Source organism: Xenopus laevis, chromosome 4S (genome assembly GCF_017654675.1).
Source record: "Xenopus laevis strain J_2021 chromosome 4S, Xenopus_laevis_v10.1, whole genome shotgun sequence".
Classification (NCBI taxonomy): domain Eukaryota; kingdom Metazoa; phylum Chordata; class Amphibia; order Anura; family Pipidae; genus Xenopus; species Xenopus laevis.
Genome location: NC_054378.1, coordinates 91,468,972 through 91,489,037, shown reverse-complemented (window position 1 = coordinate 91,489,037; position 20,066 = coordinate 91,468,972). Strand labels below are relative to the sequence as shown.

Below are 20,066 nucleotides of genomic sequence, written 5' to 3'. Positions count from 1 at the left end.
GATTTCATAAAGCATCTGGGAATAAGCGTTATATCCCTGGGTGCTGTTAACTTGAGATTGGGGTCCTCTAATTTCAGCAGTGTGTCTGGAGAAGCAGAACATTTATAGTATGAAGAGTTTGGGTCTTTAGCTGCTACATTAGTGCGTTGTACAGGGATTTGCTACATTGCTGCAGCACAAGTAAAATATGTAAAAGCTAACATCCAGACATGAGAACCTATTGGAAATAAATACTTCAACAGGGGACTACTTTAACAGAGAGGGTATTTTAAAGGTATAATTTCCTTTTAAAAGTAAAGGCACTATTTAATGAGGTTACTGGATCATTCGAAAAATGGACACTTGTAGAAAATATTTCTAGGAGGGATGCAATGACTGCATTTAATATTCTGTAAATGCAACTTGTGCAGTTCAGCAACATTGTTTTTTTTTGGTTTAAAATATTTTTTTTATTTGAGTCCAGCAACATATTTATTAGAACTGACCCTGTTGTTTTGTTTTTTTTAAATTATCTAATTACCTTATGGTACTAAAAAAAACGGATGCCTTATTCACCAGATGACTCAAGAAAGGCATACCTTGGAATTAGAAAGGAGGACATTTGACCATACAAGATGCATGCTGTTCTAGCAAAGAAAATAAGACCATTATTATAAGACAAGGTTACTGGTAATACAGAAGGGATTTTACCCCTAAAAGGTACCAAGTGATCCACTGAGGTTGATCAAAGACAATGACCATCACTCTGTATTGCAACATTCAATCCATAACCAATCAGAACAAAGAAATAGGAATTATCTCATTTGTAATGATTGTCTTCTGAGGCGGTACAATCTCCATGTAATCTTTGATAATGGAAGGATTTATTCTTCCTTGGAGGATAATAGAAGACAGCTTCAGAGGGTGTTTCTTGCCTTCCTCTTGATTAAATAGAAGTAAGGTGGGAATTACTTGAAAAAAATGTTATGGATGTGTATTATCTTCAACGTCAGCTATGTAAATAGCGTTTATTAAATAAAACTTCACTAAAAGCAATACATGTTTATTAAGACAGTGTTTTATTTTGCCCAGCTCCATAAACTTGAGGATAAAGCAGGGTCTGTGTCATTGTAACATGCCTTTTAAAAGGTGTATACATGTAATATACTTTATTAGCAAGATGTAAAAATGGCACATAACTTATATAATTCTGCTCTGTGATCTATATTTCTTTTGTCTTTGTAGATAAAACCTGTGACAGACGTCCTCTACATAATGGAAAGTATTATCGTGATTCACGTTTCCCTGGACGAAAGAATAGTATTCTTTGGTATACTTGCAATGATAATTTTGATCCAGTGCAAGGAGAATATTCCTATAGCACATACTATGGCAAATCTAAATGCACAGAAAATGGTTGGCATCCTTTGCCAGAATGTATAGGTGAGTGATATTTACTGGTTTGTATTTGATCATTTATGAACACCAGCTGTTTTGTGTGCTCTGTCACATAAAGCAGAGGTACCAAAACAGAGCTGATGTGTGTTCCTTCATAATCTCTTTATAAACTAAGTTTATGTAACAATATTTAATCAGTGGCAAATTGAGAACCAACAAAACAAAAATTTTAAAACCGGTGCCGAATTTACTTTCCCTTTCATTATTTATTCAAGGATTGTCCCTTCAGCATTCTCCTTTTATCTTCCTTCTCATTGCTCTGGGCAAAATTATTGTTATGTTATGAGACCTGATTGGTGTGATGGGCTCTCACAATATGATTTCCATTCTCATGTAGAAATGGCATCCAGAAATTAAAAAATAGATGTTGTGGCTATTAATGAAATTCAACAAGAATCAAAGTTGAGATTGAGTATGCAATGTGAAAGGGACTGCCATGGCACTGGACCTAAAAACAGCCTGCCTCTAGTAGTATGTTTTTTGGTGGTAAATGGATGGCATATTGAAACTCAACAACTTTGAAAAGTCCCATGTCTGTGCATTGGTTTGCACCCCCATGGAATGGTAAAATCAGATTAATTGATATGTGGAAAAACAAAACAGACAGGGCTCCAAAATATGCAGGGCCATTTGAGACACAGGCTAGAGTCCTGCAGCAGGTCGGGTACCCGTGGGTTACCTTCGGTACCTTGCGGGTTGAGGGGAGAAGTTCTGGGTGCGGGTGAAGACGCGGGTCGACAGTTCTGAGCAGGGCCGGACTGGGAGCAAAAAGCAGCCCGGGCAAAAAAACTCAAAGCAGCCCACTTGTAAACACTCTTGTACTCATCCACTTATATATTAGGGTAAAACTGCAAAAAAGTATGTGCATAAAGAGCTGCCTTTCTCATTTAAAGTGATACTGACATTAAAAAAAAATATTAATCTACAATAAAAATTACATATAGGTCAAGTTGATCGTTTTTTGCTGATAGTTCTTCTTTTGTAATTAATTATTACTTGAAGTTCCTAAACCTGACTGTTTTGCCAATCTGACTGTCCCATCTCCCAGCCTGTCAGTTAGACTCTCTAATGCTAACAGACTCCTGCTGCACAAATATAGCAGCCCCCTCATAGAGGAACATGGGGCAAGAAAAGTAATACTAATTTGGCATAGTAGTACTTTTATGCCAAATTATAAATACCATTCAAAAATAATGTTATGATGGATATTAAACAAGGTTATGTAATGTAAAATAAGTTAAAGATTCTGCAGCCTTGTGCCTTTATATGGCCACGGAACCCCTCAGTGACTTCAAATATCCTTATCATTTACAGTAGGGGTACATTAACCCTTATAATACATGAGTGATACTCAGAGTTCCCTGTATAACTCAGCCTGCAGCCTTGTGCCTTTATATGGTCACAGAACAACCCCTCAGTGACTTCTAATATCCTTATCATTTACAGTAGGGGGTACATTATCCCTTATAATACATGAGTGATACTCAGAGTTCCCTGTATAACTCATCCTGCAGCCTTGTGCCTTTATATGGTCACAGAACCCCCTCAGTGACTTCTAATATCCTTATCATTTACAGTAGGGGGGTACATTATCCCTTATAATACATGAGTGATACTCAGAGTTCCCTGTATAACTCAGCCTGCAGCCTTGTGCCTTTATATGGTCACAGAACAACCCCTCAGTGACTTCTAATATCCTTATCATTTACAGTAGGGGTACATTATCCCTTATAATACATGAGTGATACTCAGAGTTCCCTGTATAACTCAGCCTGCAGCCTGCAGCCTGCAGCCTTGTGCCTTTATATGGTCACAGAACAACCCCTCACTGACTCCTAATATCCTTATCATTTATTAAAGTAGGGGGTACATTATCCCTTATAATACATGAGTGTACTGGCCTTCATATATTTTTATGCATTTTCCCTATTATTTACATTGACATGTAACAGACTGAAAAGTAAATGGAGGAGGTTAGATGATCTACTCATCAGCTAAATACTTTGCATGGTCAGTAAAAACAGTCTGACAGGCTTCAGTGCAGCCAGCTCCAACACTGGCTGCACTGGGGGGGTTTAGGGCCCACCAGGGCTGCCACATTAGGCCCCCAAGGGCCCCCTCTGTAATCCCCCCTCCATTGCAGGGCCCCCTCTGTAATCCTCCCCCACCTCTCCTCAGTCGCAGGGCCCCCTCTGTAATCCTCCCCCACCCCTGCTGCTCGCACATACTGTACTTACTTCGCACAATCTTCTTCATGCGATCGTGCAGGGGAGGGGAGGTGAGGAGCGTCTGTTCTGTGCAGTGGGTCTGAGCCGGCACGGCCCACCCATGCTCCTGCACATCCTCTAGATGTCGCTACCAACACCGCTTTCCAGCCGTTACTATGGCTCCCTGTTCATTTCCTCGGCAGCTGGGAATATTGATGTTGCTGCTGAAAGGCAAGCAGAAGGGGCGTGTCGCATGGCTCCGGAAACAGCCGGAGACGCTGCAGCACAGTTTCTTATTAGGATTAGGAGTGAGAGAGCGGGCGGCCCATCGGGCAATTGCCCGAATCCACAGATTGTCAGTCCGGGCCTGGTTCTGAGGGTTTGCAGGTCAGGCCGCGGGTCTTCTCAATTGTGATATTTATTCCTTTTTTCTGGTCACGGCTACTTCCAATGATGTCACTTCTGGTTGACACAGCGGTTCCAAGCGGGTAAGAATGCGGGTTGTGGTCCGGGTTGCGGATTGCGGGTACGGGTCCAAAAAAATGTACCCGTGCAGGACTCTAACAAAGGCCCATAGAAACAACAGCTTATCACTGTGCCATTGTGAAGTGCTGTATTTTTCTGAAAGCACAGCATCAGGCACAATGATGGCTGCCTACACACCAATATTACAGTTAAAAAAAAAAGGGGGTCAGGAACACAGAAGTCGGATTAGTCAGGCAGGCAGGGGTCAAAATAGGAATCAGATACAAGATACAAACAGGAATAGCACCCAGGAACTCTCAGAGATGAACCTAACAACGGGCAATGAACACAGTAAAAAAGTCCCTTTAAATACATTTGAATTTGGCGCCAGTGGGGGCTGATGTAATCATGCCAGTGCGCCTATAAATAAAGAAGATGCGCGTGCACCTTAATGAACCGGCATTACACAATGGAGGAGCAACATGGCGGGAGTCCTCGCCAATGAGACCACCAGGGTGAGTTGTTATTACAGTGGGGTTTTCCCTCTGCATCGGCAGCTTTTATTGCCTCTGCAGAGGGTTACAAGTGTTTGTAATGTTTAGAAGTGTTTACAGCCCCCTAGGCAACAATCCATATTTTTCACATTTGACGCCTGAAAATTATTGCCCAAAAACCACAAAATATTCGTTTTATTGTGCAGAACCCAGCACAGATCATGATATCTTCAAATTGTAAATGGGACATCTGCCATTGATTTCTACATGACCTCGGCAGGTTTGAGATGGAGTACTTTTTCATTCGGACTTTTAGCAGCCTCTGGGTTTAATAAATCACAACAAATGTGGATTTTGTTTTCCTATGAAAACAATTGTATTTTCCCCTTAAAAACTCAGACCAGAAAAATAACCCCCTTAGATTATGCACTTCTGATAGCAGATGAGGTATTTTTCACTTTAAAACGTTGAGCGCAAAAATAAGCCCCTTAGAGTCTGCACGTCTGATAGCAGATGAGGAATCATCTGTGACTGGTTATGTAGTCCAGCTTTTAAAGCGGATGATACACTAAGTACAGATTGGGGACCATAAGCCCTGTTACACTAGGGTAATATCCTCAGAAACTGTAAGCACCTTGTTCACCTGCATGCTATACTGGCTGAAAATTGAGGTTTTTACCATTACTGCCATGCAATGTACTGCCCGCTGTAAAGCAAGAACCACCTGCATCTGAGACTGGTGAAGCTAAGGATGCCAGTATTCCAGAGCATTCCTTGAATGACGCAATAATCAAATGACAGAGGCATTAGCTCAAGGTCTGCAGCTGCCATAAAAAGCTAATGGCATTTTCAGGCATAGGGATGGGCGAATTTGACCCGTTTCGTTTCGCCAAAAATTCGCCGCCTGTGAAATGTCGCCGACGCCCATTAAAGTCTATGGGCGTCAAAAAAATTTGGACACGCGGCAAAAAATTTTTTATTTTGATGCGCAATGACATACAAGTCTATGGGCGTCATTTTTTTTGGCAAAACAAGGCGAAAAAATTCACCCATCCCTACATAGAACCAATTCCTACAAGGGAAGAGGGATTTGAGACCTGGAAGGAGACCAATTTACAAGCGTTAGACGAGTGGACTTGTTCATAAGAAACAGCAGATTATGGAGCATGTACATCCACCTGAAGCTAATATTGTGTTAATTTGTAAAGCCAGCCACAAAGAGTATACTGCTATCGACATAATTGATATCCTCACTTACTGTATATGGAAAGCATGAGGACCCAGATCAGTTTCAGATTGGCTGACTTTAAACAGATGAAGCAGAAGTCTACAGTGGATGTGTCTCTATTTACATTCTGGCTAGAGAGTATGCTGCAGAAACTCTTGTCTAAGAAAGTCATTGCAGCAGATGTAAACAAATTACGCATTAAACAAGTCTTATAGGGGATATCACCCTTCTTCCCAATGTATTTTACTTTGCAAATACTCATGAGGGTTAACACAATTACAGGCTTTATTGACCTTATGAAAATAATTAAGCAAGAGGAAGTAACTCTATGCTTTGTCGATACCCCACCTGTACCAAAGCAGAGCTCTGGTTAACCTATTAAGAAGAATAGAAATGTCAATAGAGGTGAAGTACCACATATAAACAAGACCCAAAAAATCATCCCAGTCAGAGAGGCACAATGGGAACCTACCACCAACCCTACCAGTTGTTTTGGTTTTATGGTAAGGATGGACATTTTGTTAAATACTATCCTGAGATATATTCCCCCAAAGCATTGCAGACAATGTCATGTGCCCAAGGCAGTTTATAAAATCATTTGCGAAAAGGCATTGAGGTGTGTTGGGCCCTAAGTCCTTGGTGGAAATTCTGTTTGATGGGCATCCAGTACTAGCCCTGTCTTATACTGCATCACAGGCCATAGTCATCAACTATAGTTACTACCTGCAACATCTAGCCCACTAGAGGTTTATAATTGTGGGGCTGAACCAACAGGTCTACCCCGTACATGGGTTGCTACAGGTGACTATATCTACATAGAGACCCCCTGGAAAGCATTCTCAGTCTCAAGAAGTTGAAGCTGTTCCCATAATTCTGGGAACAAATGTTAGTGAAGACCGGGCTACCCTAAACCATTCAGTGATTGGGACATGAGCCATTATGTTTGCTGATAACAATTTAAAGGTTGTAGGCAACACCTTTACAGCTGTTACACAATGTTGCTGGCCAAACCGTTGAGCTTCCTCTGGGGTTCATTAGAACTGTGAGAGTGCTAACAGATGTAAAAAAAGAGATGATGTAAGACTACAGATGCATGCAGGTTGAACACCCCTTGTTCTGGAGAGAAAAGTAAGGGGAAAGAAAATACCCCTAGTTGTCCAAGTGACTGACCAAATCTTCATATTCTGACTAAACAGGAGATGGGGAATTCCCTGTTCCTAAAGGAGTGGAAGCATAGACTACCTAAAGGTCTACAGGCATATAGAAAAGTCAACTGACAAAGTGGATATAGGGTGTGCTAAGAGTACACACCATCTGCTTATCTAACCCCACTCCATTTAGGGAATAGCTGAGGAGAGTTCCTCCTAAGGACCAAGAGGATCTCCGGCGCACTTTGCAAGAGATGAAATGGCAAGGAGTTATGTTAACAGTCAGAGCACATATGTCTCCCCCTATAGTCATTGTGAGGAAGGAGGATGGCTCCATCCACATAGTTAGTTAGTTACATAGTTAAATTGGGTTGAAAATAGACAAAGTCCATCAAGTTCAACTCCTCCAAATGAAAACCCTGCATCCATACACACACCCCTCCCTACTTTCACATAAAATATATATACCCATACCTATACTAACTATAGAGTTTAGTATCACAATAGCCTTTGATATTATGTCTGTACAAAAATTCATCCAAGCCATTCTTAAGCATTAACTGAATCAGCCATCACAACATCACCTGGCAGTGCATTCCACAACCTCAATGTACTGACTGTGAAGAACCCCCTTCGTTGCTTCAAATGAAAGTTCTTTTCTTCTAGTCTAAAGGGATGGCCTCTGGTACGGTGATCCACTTTATGGGTAAAAAGGTCCCCTGCTAATTGTCTATAATGTCCTCTAATGTACTTGTAAAGTGTAATCATGACCCCTCGCAAGCGCCTTTTTTCCAGAGAAAACAACCCCAACCTTGACAGTCTACCCTCATTATTTAAGTCTTCCATCCCTCTAACCAATTTAGTTGCACATCTCTGCACTCTCTCCAGCTCATTTATATCCCTCTTAAGGACTGGAGTCCAAAACTGCACTGCATACTCCAGATGAGGCCTTAGCAGGGACCTATAAAGAGGCATAATTATGTTTTCATTCCTTTGAGTTAATGTCCTTTTTTATGCAAGACAGAACTTTATTTGCTTCAGAATGACACTGCCCAGAATTAGACAACTTGTTATCTACAAAAACCCCTAGATCCTTTTCATTTAAGGAAACTCTCAACACACTGCCATTTAGTGTATTTACATTATTTTTGCCAAAGTGCATAACCTTGCATTTATCAACATTGAACCTCATTTTCCAGTTTGCTGCCCAGTTTCCCAACTTAGACAGATCACTCTGCAAAGTGGCAACATCCTGCATGGAACCTATAGTTCTGCACAATTTAGTATCATCTGCAAAAATAGAAAAAGGAATTTCAATGCCCACCTCCAGGTCATTAATAAACAAGTTGAAAAGCAAGGGACCTAGTTCAAAGCCCTGCGGTACTCCACTAACAACACTGGTCCAATTAGAAAATGTTCCATTTACCACCACTCTTTGTAGTCTATCTTTTAGCCAGTTCGCTATCCAGGTACAAATACTATGTTCCAGGCCAACATTCCTTAATTTAACCAGTATCCTTTTGTGTGGCACTGTATTAAATGCTTTAGCAAAGTCTAAGTAAATCACATCCACTGCCATCCCAGAATTGAGGTCCCTGCTTACCTTCTCATAAAAAGAATTAAAGTTAGTCTGGCAAAATCTATTACGCATAAAACCATGCTGGCACAAACTCATAGTATTATGATTTGCTCTAAAGTCCAGTATCTTATCCTTTATTAACCCTTCGAAAAGCTTTCCTATAACGCATATCAGACAGTAACTAATAGACCATATTTTTTAATTAATTTATTAGCACGTGTCACTTTAATAAGCAATGAACTGTTTTATAATGAATTGAAAGGGGAATTGAAGCAATACAGCTGATCGTCAAAGCACTTGCACTATATAAACAGTCACCTAAATTTTTTTTAATTTTATTCTATTGCTTCATTGTACAACTACGACATACAGAGTTAATAACGTGCTAATTTATTTGATATATATATATATATAATTAATTGAATCAGTATATACAATTAAATTAATTGATTTAAAGCACTTGCACTTTCACTAATTTATTGGAATCACAGAAATTAATTTATATATACAGAATTAATGGTGTGTTCTCTGATCAGATATAGAAAATCATTGAAATAAATAAGAAGTAGCAAATTAATATTAGAAAATGAAACAATTGGTCGCAAAGAGATTTTCCTTCTCCAAGTAATATTGACAGTTGCTATTGAATGGGTGGTGGCAAATAAGTCTAACTAAACATTGTAAACAAGGTTTCTTTCTCTTTCTCTCCTTTTTATAAACTTGTATAAATAATTCTTGTATGATTTAAGAATCTGGGAATTCTATTTTAAGAGGAAACTGTGCTATCCATATCAATTGAATTTAAAGAAAAGGCTGGCAGAGGCACCTGTATTGGCTTCTGTTGATTCCTACAGGCATTATATCCTCCATGTTGATGCCAGTTATGAAGTACTGGGAGATGTTCTTCACCAAAAATACCCAGAAGGCTTGCAGCACTAATCTTAATACTTGCACCAGTAGTTAAGTAGTAAACTTAAAGGAATGAAGATGCATATCTAATCTAAACCTTTAGTGGGAAATGTAATAAAATCTGGAAAGAGTAAAAATTTGATCTTAAATGAGAATAAAAAATTGCATGTCGAAATGTAATATTCTTCATTAGGCTTTTATTGCATTACGAGTCTAAATTGCACATTGCAAACCTTTAAACCCTGCTTGAAGGTATTTTGGAGCAAACGCAACTTTTTCATTATGAAGTTTTATTACATATACTCCTGTGGCAAATTGTAAAATTCACAATCTCTATCCTACTGTAGTGTAAGGGGCAGAGGGTTTGCAAAACAAAATTGTTCACTTTGCGAACATTTATTCACATAGCAAATTTTTGCATATTACATTCCCCAATTTGAATTTTTTTGCAAAACGTTTTGTGAATGTACAGTACCTTTAACTCTTGAAATGATACTGAACATAGAATCTACGTTGTGTGGGAAAGTATTTTGAAATGCCACAGAACATAGATTCTACATTCTGCAGCATTAAAGGGTTTGGGAACGAAGGAGTCGCTTTTAAAGCTGCCCACTCTGTTCTACCTCATTCCCTGGCCCCTAGGCAACGAGCGGAGTGGGGCCCCAAGGCAGCAGCATGTTCTACATGTTCTGCTGCTGCCTGCTCTTCCTGGACCTCACACAACACACAATTTGCCAATTGTACACACACATATACACTTACGCTTTTGTGTCTTTTTTTTTTTTTTTCTTATTGCATTGTCTGTTTTATTGCCATTGCGAATAGCGTTTTTGCTAATTGCACTGGGCTATACATTTTGTATGTTATTTGGGTGATTATATTGCAACTTTGGTGCATTTTTAGCCATGTTATTGCATTTGCGTAGGTGTTGTTTGCTTATTTCTGTCCGTTAAACCTTTATGGCCATGAAATATTCAAACTGTGATTCTGACTGTTTGCAGTAGGTGAGAAAAAAAAGCATTGATTTTTGTGGTTTTGTTGGATTTTAGTGATTTTATTGTATTTCGCTCTGTTCTTTGCCCATGGAAATTTTGTCTGCTATATATATCCATCTGCTATATATATCCATTTGTTGTTGTCTTTGTGCGTGACATAGTTTGCTTTATCTATGCATATCCGGCATCAAGCTGTACAGTAGACCCCTGGCATTCATATTTAGGATGCCTTTTGCTGGTACGTTACAAATGTGGGGTATAAAATGGGGTAAAATGCAAGTTTTGTGACGATTTTCAGAAATTTCATAAAAAGCATTATGTTTTGCATAGCTTTGCAGAATTTATGATTTTCTAGGATCTCCATACTGTTAGGGGGTCTCATGGCACATAATACACATACAGGGTGCTTACATTGTAGAAGCCAAAGGGGCAAATTCACTAAAGCGCGAAGGGCCGAACGCTAGCGTTAATTCGCTAGCATTGGCCATTTTCGCTACTGCGCAAATTCACTAACGAATGCTGGCGTAGTTTCGCCAGTGTTACTTCGCAACCTTACGCCAGGCAAATCTTCACTAGCGACGAAACTACGCAAATTCACTAACTTGCGCAGTGTAGCGAACGCTACCTTTTACGCTAGACTTCCTTCGCCACCTCAGACCTGGCGAAGCGCAGTAGAGTAGATAGGGATTGTTTCAAAAAAAGTCAAAATTTTTTCTAAGTCCCAAAAAACGCTGGCGTGTTTTCTACATGACGGGTGATAGGCTGAAAAAGATCGAAAATTTTTTGGGGCTCCCCTTCCTCCCCCCTACATTTCCTGACTCATGGCAACTTACCTAGACAGTGGGCACATGTGTAGGGCAAAATAAAATTTTTATTGGCTGATTTGAAGGTTTTCTAGGCATTTGTAGTGCAGATACGTGTTCCTCCATTGAAATTTGAATTTCGCGCCGCATGCAAATTAGCCTTCGCTAGCGCAACTTCGCTTTATATAGCGAAACAACGCTAGCGCAACTCCGCAACCTTTCGCTACCCCTGTGCGCAACTTTGCATTTTAGTGAATTTGCGTAGCGCTGGCGAAAATTCGCCTGGCAAAGTGCGGCGAAGAGCGGCGAAGAGCGGCGAAGTTGCGCCTGGCGCAACTTCGATTCTTAGTGAATTTGCCCCAAAGTGTCATACGTGAGAATTCATATGCACTATTTGGATTTGGGGTCTCTTTATGCCACATAGTTTTGTAAATCTATGCATATTGTGCATCAAACTGTTAAGTAGACCCCTAACATTCATATTTAGGATGCCATTTGCTAGTACGTTACGAAATGTGGGGTATATCATGGGGTAAAATGCAAGCTTTGTGAAAATTTTCAGAAAGTTCATAAAAAGTGTTATGTTTAGCATAACTTTGCAGTTTGGTAGTTTGGAGTTGAAAGACATATTTACTCATTTTAGATTCGTCGGAAAGTGTACTTTCAGAAAATATATGGTTTTCTAGGGTCTCCATACTGTTAGGGGGTCTTGTGGCACATAAAACACATACCAGTTCAGAATCAGACTTTTGGAGCTACAAATCTGCCCTGCGCTCCTTTAACACCAGCCTCTTCCAAGCCAAACAAACATACTTTACTTCACTCATTAACTCCCTTTCTAAAAAACCAGCACAACTTTTCTCCACCTTTAACACTCTCCTTTCCCCTTCTCCACCCCCTCCATGCACATCTGTCTCTGTTTAAGATATTGCTGAGCACTTCAAAAACAAAATTGACACTATCAGAAGGGACATTACACTACTTAACCCCCCTAGACTACCACTACCCTCCCTCCACACTCCCCAGTCTCTCCTGTGCTCCTTCACCCCTGTCACCGATGAGGAAGTCTCAAAGCTTTTGGCCTCTTCTCACCTTACCACCTGCCCGCTTGATCCAATTCCCTCAAAACTTCTCCGCAATACCAATCCTTGTCTAATCAAAGCCTTAACTCACTTATTTAATCTTTCACTCTCAACTGGACTGTTTCCTTCTCAACTAAAACATTCTCTTGTCACCCCCATTCTGAAAAAACCCTCTCTTGATCCCTCCAATCTTGACAACCTCCGACCTATCTCTCTGCTACCTTTCATCTCTAAACTACTTGAGCGCCTAGTCTACAACCGACTGACCTCATTCCTCTCTGACAATAACCTGCTGGACCCCCTACAATCTGGTTTTAAGCCACAACACTCCACGGAAACTGCCCTGACTCGACTAACTAATGACCTTTTAACTGCTAAAGCCAACAATCATTTCTCACTACTAATACTGCTTGATCTCTCAGCCGCATTTGACACTGTAGATCACCCTCTCCTCCTCCAGTCCCTCCAGTCGCTTGGCCTTTGTGGCACAGCCCTGTCCTGGTTCTCTTCTTACATCACCAATCGTTCCTTCAGTGTCTCCTACAATGGAGTATCATCTTCTCCCCTACCTCTTTCTGTTGGAGTTCCTCAAGGCTCTGTCCTGAGACCATTACTATTCTCCCTCTATACTTCCTCCCTCGGCAAATTAATAAATTCGTATGGTTTCCACTACCACCTCTATGCTGACGATACTCAGATCTATCTCTCATCTCATGATCTCAACCTAGAACTCCTAACTCGCGTCTCCTCCTGCCTGTCTGCTATCTCTACCTGGATGTCGCAACGCTACCTTAAATTAAACCTCTCTAAAACTGAAATGGTTCTCTTTCCTCCAAATAACACCAGTAACATCCCGGAAGTATCCATCATAGTTAACAATTCCACTATCACCCCCTCTCCCCAGGCCCGGTGCCTTGGGGTTATCCTAGATTCTGCCCTGTCATTCACTCCTCATATCCAGTCACTTATTAAATCATGTCACTTTCACCTAAGGAACATATCCAAAATACCATCATTTATCACCCAAGACGCTGCCAAAATTCTTATTCACTCTCTCATCATATCGCGTCTAGACTACTGTAACTCTCTTTTAATCGGCCTCCCCCTCCAGAGACTGTCACCTCTCCAGTCCATAATGAACACTGCTGCGAGGCTCATACACCTCAGCAACCGCTCCTCCTCTGCCTCGCCATTCTGTCAATCCCTGCACTGGCTTCCGTTACCTTTCAGAATCAAATTCAAATTAATGACACTGACTTTCAAAGCACTTCATAACTCTGCCCCACCCTACATCTCTGAACTCATCTCTATATACTCACCCAATCGCTTACTACGCTCCTCTACTGACCTGCTTCTCAACTCTTCTCTCATTACCTCCTCACATGCTCGCATTCAAGACTTTGCAAGGGCTGCACCCCTCCTCTGGAACTCTCTCCCACGGTCTGTCCGACTTTCTCCCAACCTTTCTGCTTTCAAAAAATCTCTGAAAACGCACTTCTTTCGAGAAGCCTACCCTCATTTTGCTTAACTACCAAACGCAACACCACATACAATACCACATTTCTCACCCACTTAATTTGATCTTGCCCACTCCCACACCTTGTGTACTACTCCCTTCCTTTTAGGCTGTATGCCTATGCATAGGGCCTTCCTCACCTTTTTGTACCTGTATTAACTGTGATGTTTGTTACTCCATATGTTCTATGTATGTAATTCATTGATGTAGTTGTATAATCACATTTACTTTACAGTGCTACGCAATATGTTGGCGCTATATAAATACATGTTAATAATAATAATAAAATACCAGGTGATTAAATTTTAATAGCTAGAGTGTCATACATGAGAATTCATATGCACTATTAGGATTTGATGGCCTCTGTATGCCACATAGTTAGGTAAATCGATGCATATTGGGCATCAAACTTTTTAGTAGATCCCTGGCGTTCATATTTAGGATGCTTTATGTTGGTAATGATACATGGATGATACGATGCTGGAAAGTTGAAGCTTTGAGGCAATTTTCAGGTATTTCACCAAAATCACCAAAAAATGCAATAAATGTGTTGATTTTTCAGTAGCTGAGGTAAAGTCCTGTACAATGTGGATGTGCTAACTTCATTCTGGGGTCTTTAAATGGCAGATACTTTGGAAAATCTATGCACAATGGGCATCAAACTGTTTAGTGGACCCCTAGCAATCATATTCAGGGTGCTTTTTTGGTACCTAATACAGTGTGGGATATGCAGAGCAGCAAAATAAAAACATTGAAGTGATTTTTCAGAATTTTAATACATTTTTATAAAAAAACACTACGGTCATACAAGCTTTGATGTTTTGTAGTTAGGAGTAGAGAGACATAGTTATCCATTTTGGCATCAACAGAATGTGTACTTTTAAAAAATATGTGGTTTTCTGGGGGTAAACCTACTGTTTTAGGATTTTTTGGCCTTGGAATCTAAAGTATGCCATTTTCTGCCTTAGTGTTTTCAAAATTTGGTAATACACTGCTGGGAGTTGTTGCTGTACAGAAGTCCTAAATCTCCCTAAAACTATACATATCTGGTATTGGCACGTTCAAGAAACATAAGGATTTCCAAATTAGTTGGATTGTCATGCGTAAAATGAAATATTTTTCTGGTATAAATTCATATATCATGAAAAATAGGATTTTTTCCTTTTTTTGGTATTTAGCATTATAAATCTTTTTGCAGAGTTGAAAATACATGAAAACTCATGGAATTTTAGTTTTCCTACGTAAACTAAAAGTTTCCCCTCAGAAAATGCCCCTAAAGTGAGAGAGCACAAAATGTTTCAAAAACGTCTGGCATTTCTTGTAAACGAATTGTGAAATTCTGCTGGCACTTAAAGGGTTAATAAGGAAATATACTTCAGTTCTGTTTGTATTTTCAAAATCACTCTAGTTTGTATGAAGTGAAAACATAATGTGCAGACTTATGTACCCTTGCATTTAAATACTGAACTTGATGTTTCTTGTTATTTTCAACCCTTTTGAAATAAAAAATAACAAAAGTGGTATAAAGTTGATACCTTTATTGGCTAACTAATATAATCATAGCAAGCTTTCAGAACATTTTAGTTCCTTTTTTAATTGTAATCAGCTTGAAAAGGGAACTAAAATGTTCTGAAAGCTTGCTATGATTATGTTAGTTAGCCAATAAAGGTATCAACTTTATACCACTTTTGTTATTTTTTATTTCAAAAGGGTTGCCCGATAACATTTTTACTGGCTAATATGGTACAGCAACTTTACTTGTTATTTTCAGTAATGTTTGTGCCAAATAAGATGTTGTTTTAAAATCCAGGATCCGGTTTATCTTCTATATGTTTGTCTTAACAAAAAATGTTACAAATAAAAAGCCCAACACCTTTTCTTCTTCCTTAATTTAGTACCACCTTTGAAATGTACCACCCAATTATACAGGGGTTATTTATCAAATTCGATTATTTCTGATTTTTTTAAATCAAAAGGTCTGACCAAACAAGAATCCACAATGTGACCTTATTTATTATTTAAAAAGCATGATTTAATTGGATCCAGGGAAAGCGAAAACCTGAATTGCATGATATTTTCAGAGTTTTTTTCCAGAATCGTGATTTTTCCGATTTTTCCCCAAAAAAGATGGATTTTCAGGGTAATTCCACATATTTTGATCGAGTATGTGTTTCCATTACATGCTCTGCATTTTTGTCATTTCTTCATTTTAGGGAACACCACACTTGTTATTTATTTTAGAGACATCTTTATCAAAGGCAGAAAGTGAGAGTTCACACTTTGATAAATATCCCTAACGCCACAATGTATTTGCCCTGATGTTCTATTTTTTTAATTTAGAATTCCACTCATATATTTTATTCAAATTTTATTTATCCTACTACTCTCCTACAAAAAATACCCCTGAGAAATAAAAAGCCAAAGAGACCGGATAACAAAGCTAACTAGATTAAAGGGGCCCAAGGAAGGAGAAAAGAAGGAACATAAGTACATGAGAGCCTCTTATGTATCTACAAATTGAACCAGTACAGGTATGGGACCCGTTATCTGAATTACAGAAAGCTCCCACAGATTCCATTTTATCGAAATAATCCAAATTTAAAATTTTTATTCTGTAATAATAAAACATTACTTTGTATTCAGTGCATCCCTAGTAGAATCGAAACAAAGTAAACATTTCATTTAATTTTTCTCACAGTATTATGTCCGAGGTCTGCTGCACAAGTGGAATCTGCTGAAATTTATCTTAGACAACAAAAGTATAGGGCAGGAGACAAAGTTCAATTCCGATGTTATGGAGAAAGCCGAACTGAAGATGGGAACATTTATGGGGAAATTGAATGTCTACCCAACCACAAATTTTCAGAAGCCAGATGCCTTAGTAAGTATTTTACTACATTTTTTCACAGAAACGTCAACCTGTGCAAAAGGTAATAAATAACAATGCTTCTAAAACGATGTTTGACATTTAATTTAGTATTAGATGCATACCCATTTCCTTATTTTATTTTTACTTTGTCTAATGGAAATATTTTAAATAAATGCTTCTGGACAATTTCTAATTCCCCTAAAAGAGTTTTGTTTTGTTAATTTGTATGTATATTTCTCAGAATCAGTCAAAACCCTCCATTAAGGTAAAAAAAAATACTGGATTTATAAAAAATCGAATTTGTGAGTTCCCATTAATAGGAACATATTGCAAACAGAACCCCATTAATACCCCATTTATACATATTTACAGTAAATATAGAAAGGGATCAGGAAATAAACCCTTGTTTGCATTATTCAGCAGCTGATCCTTCTAACAGAAACCAGGGTATCTGCTAGAATTATTAGAAACGAGGTTCCATCTTAAGAAGTAAAAATGCTTTTCTACAGTGACAGCAAAGGAGAATAGAAAGGTCCAATTTCCCTCTCTATGAGACAGGAAGAATCAACCCCCCCCCCCAAGTAAGTTGGAGAGGCTTCCGATGGCATATTTTTTTACCTCTCTGGATCAACTAGCAGATAATCAAATTTATGTTAGACACAAAAACAGAACTTATTGGATGTCTTTTTTTTCACCAAAATGATTACATTAATGTATTTCATCATCTCTTTTTACCATATATATTATTTATTGGTTTGAAATTCCATGAAATATAACAATGACAGGATATTAATGCGCAGATAGCATTAGGTAATCACTAAGGTTGTATGTTCAATTAATAGTAAATGCTGTCTGGCTAAATACATTAAGGGGCCGATTCATCAAGCTCGAGTGAAGGATTCGAAGTAAAAAAAATTCGAATTTCAAAGTGTTTTTTGGGCTACTTCGACCATCGAATGGGCTACTTCGACCTTCAACTACGACTACGAATCGAACGATTCGAACTAAAAATCGTTCGACTATTCGACCATTCGATAGTCGAAGTACTGCCTCTTTAAAAAAAACTTCGACCCCCTACTTCGGCAGCTAAAAGCTACCGAAGTCAATGTTAACCTATGGGGAAGGTCCCCATAGGCTTGCCTAAGTTTTTTTGATCGAAGGATATTCCTTCGATCTTTGGATTAAAATCCTTCGAATTGTTCGATTCAAAGGATTTAATCCAACGATCGAAGGAATAATCCTTCGATCGTTCGATCGCAGCATTTGCGCTAAATCCGTCGACTTCGATATTCGAAGTCGAAGGATTTTAGTTCCTAGTCGAATATCGAGGGTTAATTAACCCTCGATATTCGACCCTTAATACATCTGCCCCTCAGTAATAATTGTATTGATTGGTCAAAGATGTATCCCATTATTCACTTCTTTGTAGAAATAGGTAGATACTAGAACAACACATTTCTGAACATTGTTCTCGATAGTTATTATAAATACTAGGTTTCCCAATTAGTTCACATTTTGTTAAACACTTCCAGTTTCCACTTTGATTTGTAATAAATTAGCTCTTTGCTGGTAAAACCTGTCCTTTACTTCATAGAAGGTGAGGTGGTGTTTCCAGTTTTTAGCTAAGATTATTCTTCTAGATACCAGAAAATGTGATACCATTACTTCTTATGGTGTTGCGGGAGGATCATCAGCACATTTTGATTAATTTACCTTATACTGTCAAATTTCTGAAGAAATGTTCAGAACCTGTTTAATTTTGGGGTATGCACTTTGGTAGAAATAATATAAACGCAAGCTCTACACTAAATTGGGAATTTTTGTAGATAAATATAAGTTAATGGAGGGCACTCCCAGTATTAGAAAGGAGGAAAAAATTGCTCTTTTTTAAGAAATATGAGGTGCAAATAACCCCAGGATAACGCCACAGTCAGTTACCCAAAACCATATACAGAAATAGAGAGGGGATGCACACTAATGAAGAAAATAATACTTGGTAAACAAAGGTGGTATTTAAAAATTTTCTTTTATATAACATATAGCAGAAAAATATACATCAGACAAACTGGTATATTATACACAACAGTATTAGCACAAATATATTCATACCACCAAGTTACAAGATCAAGGCAAAAAGGGACAAACCACAGGGAACAGATACACTTGCCAATGATGAGAACACCCCAATGTTTCGGCACTATAGCCTTTGTCAAGGGGAATTCTGATGTGTCACCAAGCTATCTATAATGGGGTATAAATACCCCATTCAATTAGACTCGAAAATCACTTGGGTGACCAGACCCCTTAAAAAATGTTTAAAAATAATCATGCTTGGTATTTGCACATAGAGATTAAATGCATTTGTATTTGTTTCCCACCAGGATCTTGCATTATTGAATCAATAAGTCATGGAAACTATATTCCAAAGAAAAGTAATTTTGAGTATGGAGAATCCTTAGTCTTTGAATGTGATGAAGGATATAAAAATCTAAAAAATACAAGGTTTGATTCTGCTACTTGTCCTTGGACTCTTCCCCGGTGTGTCGGTATGTTTATTTCATATTTTATACATTTGGATCCATGGCTATTCTGCCTGTGCTAAGCTGATATGATTTAAGGGGACATATACCATAAACTTATTAATACAATTAATAATTAATAAAAACATGTAAACTAATGTTAAATTGAAGGATCAGTTTGTATTTCATTACAAAGTTGCATTCCACCCAACCTTTCTGTATACTTTCGACTCCAGAATCTGATAAACATCCCCCAGCACTTTCAAACTAAAAAAAGTATGGCTTTTAGAAAAGGAAGACTGGGTGGGCGACCATGGGAGGGGCTTGAGGAGAAGCTGATGATGTCATTATTAGGCCTTTTCTGCGGCTCACTGCTCCACCCTGCCAACTGCAAGATTCCCTCCAATATGCCTGCCATGCCAACCTTCCAACCTGCCCACACTGATTGTCTCATATATTGTAGCCCTACCTTTTAATTTAAGTAATTTTACAAAATAGTATAAAATAAATATATTAATAGTAATCTGTAAGTGGATGGCTTCCATTTTCATATTCTGCACAAAGCAATTATATTGTTTACAAATAGCAATCAACATTTTGGATGTTTTTGTTAACAGAGTACTGGTCTGAATAGCATGTTCAGTATGGACAGTACTTGGGTTGCTTTATAGAACTCAGCATAAAAACTTCAACATGTCTACAATAGAAACTGTTATAAAGAGAACACAAAGGAAGAGGAGGAAGAGAAGCCACAGGGTTACAGAGCAATCATGATATTACATTGTTGTATTTTAATGCCCCTTCTCAACAGCATG

At 38.6% G+C, this 20,066-nt stretch overlaps 1 protein-coding gene across 1 annotated transcript in view; it reads left to right on the top strand.

Annotated features, from left to right (window-relative positions):
- MGC68456 (uncharacterized protein) overlaps positions 1–20,066 on the top strand; it is a gene marked incomplete in the record, with an annotated part of 91,965 nt that overhangs the window by 26,227 nt on the left and 45,672 nt on the right. The window contains 4 exon segments of the mRNA NM_001089673.1: positions 1,220–1,222; positions 1,224–1,422; positions 16,562–16,744; positions 19,114–19,278. Of these exon segments, the coding sequence (NP_001083142.1) occupies positions 1,220–1,222; positions 1,224–1,422; positions 16,562–16,744; positions 19,114–19,278 (550 nt within the window).